Below are 6,594 nucleotides of genomic sequence, written 5' to 3' on the forward strand. Positions count from 1 at the left end.
GCTTCAGATATATTTCATTTCATCTTCCTTACACCGCTGCAAGGTAGGTGTATATTATCTCCTTTCCTACATTAGGAAACTGAGGCTCAAGGAGGTGAACTAACAGGTTCAAGTTTCTACAGCTAGTATTTGAACCAGGGTGACTCCCCAGTTGTGCTGTTCCACATATGCCAGCATTTCCCAAATTACAGCACACATACCACTAGTGGTATGTGACTTCTTTGGTTGAACACAGACAAATTTATTTTGTTTTGGTAGCTATCCCTTTTAATATGTATTAGAAAATACATACTTATTAGCACATCAAACCCATGGTTTCACGGTTATCACTACTCAGGATGAAATGAAGTAGATAATGATATTAGACCCAAGACAACCTCAAGAAAAATACTGAGTAAACAGTACAGAAAGGCAATTTGGAAGTATCTATTGAAAACAAAAATATAAATAACCTACGATTCTGTAATTCAACTTGTAGGAATCAACCCTAGGTAAATTTTCACACACGCACACACGATGCTCCTGCATAGTATCCTTATAACAGCAAAAACAGAAGAGTCTTACTGTCTATCACACGAGAAATAGGTAAATAAAATGTGGCAGAGTCACATCATGGCAATCTACATAACAATTACTAAGGATGAACTGCATCTACACTTAGCAACATGCATATATCTCAAAAACATTGCTAAGAAAGAAAACTGCAGAATGATTCAATATACCATCTGCATTAAACACAGTATTTTCAATGAACTCATATGTAAAAGTCTTAAAACAAAGTCAAGATGGATGTACAACAGACATTATAGCAATTGAGGGGGGAGGGGGAATGGTAGTCGAATGAAGTTAGCTTTATTTGCAACAATCTAATTTCTTAAAAAGAAAATGGATTCATGCATTACTTGGGTAATTAGAACTGATTTAACTTTTAGAAAGAAAAAATGTAGTACACAGATCGGACAAGGTGATGGTCTGACAGTATACATGAACAAGCAAAGACCGACCTCATGGCAGCAGACTGCACTGCCTCTGCAGTGCCTGCAACTAATGCGGTTAGTTCCCAGAAGGAACATTACACACAGCCAGGATGCGGCCCAGGCTACCTCTCCCCTACTTCCTCACAACCCAGGTTGGGGCTTAGGCACCCAGTTATCATACATGACTGAAGCGATAGGGTTCCTTAGGTCCTCCACTTACCAGGTAAACCCCATCAATGCCCTGGAACTTTCCCAATAACCAGGGCATTCAACACCTCCCAGATTTGGAGGCTCCTTCTGTCCCTAACAACTGGGATCAGAAGCCTTCAGGGGTTAGGCATGAGAAGGCTTGGATTCTGAGGGGTTGGCACCTAGTGGGCTCCAAGCAGGGATAAGGCCTCCAGTGAGGAGTTTGACATCATTAAATCCTACGAGGTAGGTAAATACTGTTAGCCCCATTTTACAGTTGAGGAAACAGGCACAGAAAGGTCAAATGACTTGCCCAGTGTCAAGCTAGTAAGTGATAAAAAAATGGGACTAGAACTGTCCCCAGAGCCTAGGCTCTGCTCCTAGCACCCAACCAAATCCTACCAACTTGTCAAGGTCCAGCTCAAATGTGACCTCCAGGAAGCCTGGAGCTGATCATCCTCTTCTCAAATTCAAAGCACCTATACATGATTCAGCTAACCACAGGAACTCATGAACCCACTAGCATCTCCTTAGTAGGAGGGTAGAGATCATGTCTGATTCAGTTCTGTATTCCTAGCATAGAGTCTGACAAAGAGGGTGTTTAGTATGTATTTGATGAACACAGGAAATGAATGAAAGCATTAATGAGTGAATGAGGGTGGTTTCACGTAACGGCCTGAATCCTGAGGTCTGGAATAACTATGCCCAGCGCCGCGGTGCTGTCATACTAAGCTCTCTTGGAATCAAATTCAGCCTAGGCTCCTTCTAAAATGGGTCTCCAATATCTTTATTATTTTGCAAACACACCCACATGCGCACATGTGGACACATATACACACATGTACATACCACACACAAGCAAAATGCAGGGGGCCCAAGGAACCCATGATTATGGGTGACGGGGTAAGGTCCAGGGTGGCGGAAGGGGGGATGGACAGATGGCCCTGTTCAGCTCAGTTCAGCTCAGCACCTCGTTCCAGAGGCCAGGATGCTCCCTGAAGCTCAGGAATTTTTGCTCCAGAACTAACATCACCTCTGTTCCTCTTCATGCTTGACAGCAGTGCCTAAATCCCATGACTATACCAAACAGGGACAGGAGGTAGGGAAAGGTTGGGAGCCAAATATCCAGAGATTGGGAGAGGCGTAACTTAGGGATCCAGACCGGGCAGGAGGGCAGAGCTACTGCTACTGCTCATTGGGGTTGGGGTTGGCATCTGGGTACTTGGTGAGGTCGAAGGTCAGGACTTTGCTGATCACACAGTCCCCTTGCTGAAGGAGGAGGGAGAAAAAGAAAAATAAAATTGTAAGGAGAGAATTAAGAGGGGTCAAGTGCCCCAGGATTGTGGGGCCTCAAACCCTCCTCCCTACATACCTGCCCAAAGCCCAGGCAATGGTTCTCTGGGTATGACAGGATGTGCGCAGTCCCATGTGCCTTCTTTTCCTGCCTATCTCTGCACTCTCCTCCTTTTCTCTGCTGTCTGGCTGCCTCTGCCTCGCCTTTCCACCTGTCCCCAAATGCAATGGCCCTGCCCAGCTGAGCTGGCTAAGCCTCCAGGGCAGGGCTCCAACAAGCCCAGATGGCCATTCAGGACCTGAGTCCCTATGCTCCCCCACCCCTGTGCCCCTCCACTGCAGCCTTCCCTTCCTGCCCTGGGAAGTCAGGCAGGGAGTGGGGCTGGCTCCTGAGCCAGGACCGCCCTACCTCGGGGTAGACTCCAATGAGGCTCTCAGCCTTGGTGTAGAACTCCTCCTTGAGAGAAATGACGATGGCCTGGAAGTTGCAAGTAGACTGCTCCTTGATGTAATTTGCTACCTGTGGGAGGGGCCGTGGAGCACTTAGCAGGGCTGAAGCCCTAACACTCCCTGTCTTATCCAGTCAGAACCAGAGGCAGATGGGGTGGGGTAGGGGGCGGAGGGTTGGGGGAAGAGAGGCTGAAAAGGAGGCCACTGACTAGCACAGTGCGGATGACCCTGGGCCCAGCCTCCCAGGCACAGAGAAGAGGCTGCAGGAATGGCTAGGGCGCACTCAGGAGTTGTTCCCTGAAACCCAGCCCCGACCTGGGGGCCTCCCTCCCAGGCCCCTTTCCTTGCACCCACCTTGCCAATGTTGGTGTTATCCAGGGCAGCATCTATCTCATCCAGGACGAAGAAGGGGGCTGGCTTGTAGCTGGGAGGGAACCAGTAGGTGAGCTGACACTGATGGGGGCAGGGGCGGGGCATGACAGCCCCAGAGCCCATCATACAGGCCAGCACCCCCTTCCATTTCTTCAGAGATTAAAAAACCCAGGTCTGAATGTTGCCTGAGCCCCTAAAGCCCAATATACCAACTGAGTCCTCCTTTGCATCCAGCCCTGCGCTCCAGGATCCCACAGAATAGAAGACATGATCCTCTCTGGAGCGTCCAGGTTGGCTGGGGAGATAAAGCTGTCCTAGGCTCTGGCCATACTGACCAAGCTACCTGGAGGTCTACCCCACCCACTCACACCATGTCTCCCTGCCTCTGCACATGCTGTACCCTCTGCCTTGGAATGCCTACTGGTCTCTCTGGCTAACTTCTACTTATCCTTTGCATTTCCTGCTCAAGTGTTGGCTGCCCTTGAAAGGCTTTCCCAGATTGGGTTGGTGGCTCTCCTCTGTGCATCCACAGCTCACACGCTCACCCGGTTACAACATTTAGCTCACTGTTTGTTTACACATCTGGCTTCCAGTAGACCATGAGCTCCTCGAAGACAAAAACCATGTCTGACTCATCTGTGTCCCTAATCCCCCAACAAGGTCTGGTACAGAGTAGCCCTCAAGAAATGCTCACTGAATGATGCTGTACAATCAAGCACTAAGTTGTGGGGGGGAGTCAGATTCAAGTACTGTTGGCATTCAGGAGGGGGAGGTCAGGGTATGCCACAGTGGTTGAAGCAGGCTTCCTAGAGGAACAGGAGGAAGAGAATGAGATGTGAAGGGGTGGAAGGTGATGGCCAAGCTAGATTTGCATGAAAAGGGCTTATGAGCCAGCAACCATGTAAGCAAAAGCCTGGAGGTGGGACTGGATACATGCAGGGGAAGGCATGCTGAGTGGATGAGGCTGGATTGGGAAGACAGGTCCAGGAAACCAAGGCCAGATATGCTGTAGTAGGTAGGGAAACAGGGATTCAATCCAGAGTCCACCAGGTCATCTTCACCTCGGCATAACTTTGCATATCCTTGGACCCCAGAGCCTCCAGTGGCCTCAGTACAGTCTCCACCAACTGCCCTGGAGGGGCACAGCCATACCTGTGGATGGCAAAGAGCAGGGCCAGAGCTGCTACTGTTTTTTCCCCCCCTGACAAGTTGTCCATGGGCCGGAAGCGTTTGCCAGGAGCTACACAGTTGTAGTTGATGCCATCCAAGTAGGGCTCCTCAGGGTTCTCAGGGCCCAGGAATGCCTAGGGGGAAAGGAGATGGGTCAAGAGTCTGGGTCTAGATGGGGATGAGGACAGGAAGCCTAGAGGGAAGGGCGAATGAGGATGGGTAGGGGCTAGTTGGGTAAGGGGCTCCAGCCTACCTGGGCACTGCTGTTACGGGACAGGGCCTTGTAGATCTCATCAATGTTGGTGGCCACTGATTCAAAACAGGAATTGAAGCGGTCAAAGCGCTCCTTCTTGATCTGTTCAAATGCCTGTTTGGCCTTCTTGGCTCGCTTTCGGGCTGCCTCAAACTCTGCCACAAGGCAAAGACAGGTGACCCCTCAGTACCCAGGCTCTGCCAAGGCTGAGGACCATGCCCTGGCAAAAATGACCTACAACTGACAATCCACAGAGCAGGGACATCCCACATGAAGAGGAATGCCTGCGGAGGGGCCCAGGAAGACAGTTCCACGATCACCTGTATCCAGTGGGCCAGCCACATAGTGCAAAGGAAGAAACATGGGCTCGCAGCCACATAACATGGATTCTTCCCTGGGCTCTACCAGCAACGAGCTGTGTGACCTCAGGCAGGTCACTCATTCTCTCTAAACCTCAGCAGTTTTCTACTCTATAAAACAGGTGTGATAATCCCTACTGTTTAGGGCTCTTGGGAGTTTCGAGCAAGAAAGCACGTAAAAACAGGAGCTGTTGTGATGTATAACAGGCCCTTGCCATACCTCTAGCCTCCTGCCTTCATCTTAGAACCAAGAAGAAGAGGAAACCCTTACCGTCTGAGGTTTCCTGGAACTTGTCTCGGACACTTTCCAGCTTTTCCATGGCCTTCATGTTGGGGGCAGCAATACGCTGGAGCACACTCTGCTGCTCATTCAGCTTCTGCTGCAGTGTGTTCATCTCCTGCTTGATCTCCTCCTCGGCCTGGGCATCCTGCAAATCCCAGGCCCAGCAACATCAAGAAGGGCCAGGCCCCTACAGAGATACCTGATCCGGGCGGGGGCCTGGGGACCTACTCCCACGCAGAAGGCAGGTTCCTTTTCCCTAACCCTGCTCCTCTCATCAGGTCCTGCCAACAGTAACCATTCCCACCGTCCCTAGAAATTACAGGCTGACGTCGCTTTTCTCATCTCTAGCCCTTCCCCCAGGCCCTGTCAACCTCTCCATCTCTCAGGAGGAGCAGCTGGTGGTGCCCCTCTCTGGCTCTCAGCCCAGGCCATGAGCCAGCGCCATCCCAGGGTGACCTAGAGGCTCCCACACAGGCTGGTCTGGACTCCACTTACAGCTCTACAACGAATAAGGCAACTCATGTTTTCTGCTCAGATCACCACACCTGAGCAAATTCCATTTGAACTTGGTTTTAGGTCTTATGGATATTGTGATGCATGTCTGGGCTTGTGCCTTTCTGCCACTTTTAGTCAATAAATATTTACTGAATGCCTTCCAATGCCAGGCACTGGCCACTCATATCCTGTGAGTCATGGCTCCTGTGTTCACAGAGCTCATGGACTAACAGAGGAATGCATATAAGCAAACAATCAGAACATCGTATGGTGAATACCCAAACAATGATAAACAGATGGTGATGGGTCAGCACACAAGAAGGGCACCTAACTCAGACACTGGGGCTAGGGAAGGCTTCCAGGAATATTTTTAAGCTCAGGCCCATAGGATGAATGGTGAGGACAGAGAGAAGGAACAGTCTTCTATGCAGACAGGAGTATCACATGCGAAACCAGGGTTTATTCATGGTTCATTCAAGGAAATCGAAGAAATTCAAAAAAGTAATCAACTTTAATGAACTTCAAAAGCCAAACAGGGGAATCCCCTGGCGGTCCAGTGGTTACGACTCAGCGCTTTCACTGCCCGGGCCCAGGTTCAATCCTCGATCAAGGAACTAAGACCCCACAAGCCACACAGCACAGCAGAAAAACAAAAAGGCCAAACAAATATGCAAAGGGCAATTCAACATGGCAATAGTAGCAACTCTGTGTGTGTGTGTGTGTGTGTGTGTGTGTGTGTGTGTGTGTGTGTGT

At 49.8% G+C, this 6,594-nt stretch overlaps 1 protein-coding gene across 1 annotated transcript in view; it reads right to left on the bottom strand.

Moving 5' to 3' along the window:
* Window positions 1–1,824: 1,824 nt before the first annotated feature.
* Window positions 1,825–6,594, bottom strand: part of SMC1A (structural maintenance of chromosomes 1A) — a 32,717-nt gene continuing 27,947 nt past the window's right edge. Inside the window, exons 20-25 of the mRNA XM_029240814.1 lie at window positions 5,335–5,491; window positions 4,705–4,859; window positions 4,434–4,585; window positions 3,264–3,333; window positions 2,869–2,979; window positions 1,825–2,435 (exon numbers count right to left, since the gene is read on the bottom strand). Of these exons, the coding sequence (XP_029096647.1) occupies window positions 2,352–2,435; window positions 2,869–2,979; window positions 3,264–3,333; window positions 4,434–4,585; window positions 4,705–4,859; window positions 5,335–5,491 (729 nt within the window). The 3' untranslated portion in view covers window positions 1,825–2,351. The remainder of the gene's footprint in view (window positions 2,436–2,868; window positions 2,980–3,263; window positions 3,334–4,433; window positions 4,586–4,704; window positions 4,860–5,334; window positions 5,492–6,594) is intronic.

This window comes from Monodon monoceros, unplaced genomic scaffold (assembly GCF_005190385.1).
Source record: "Monodon monoceros isolate NGI ecotype Baffin Bay Population unplaced genomic scaffold, NGI_Narwhal_1 Super_Scaffold_22, whole genome shotgun sequence".
NCBI classification, from domain to species: Eukaryota; Metazoa; Chordata; class Mammalia; order Artiodactyla; family Monodontidae; genus Monodon; species Monodon monoceros.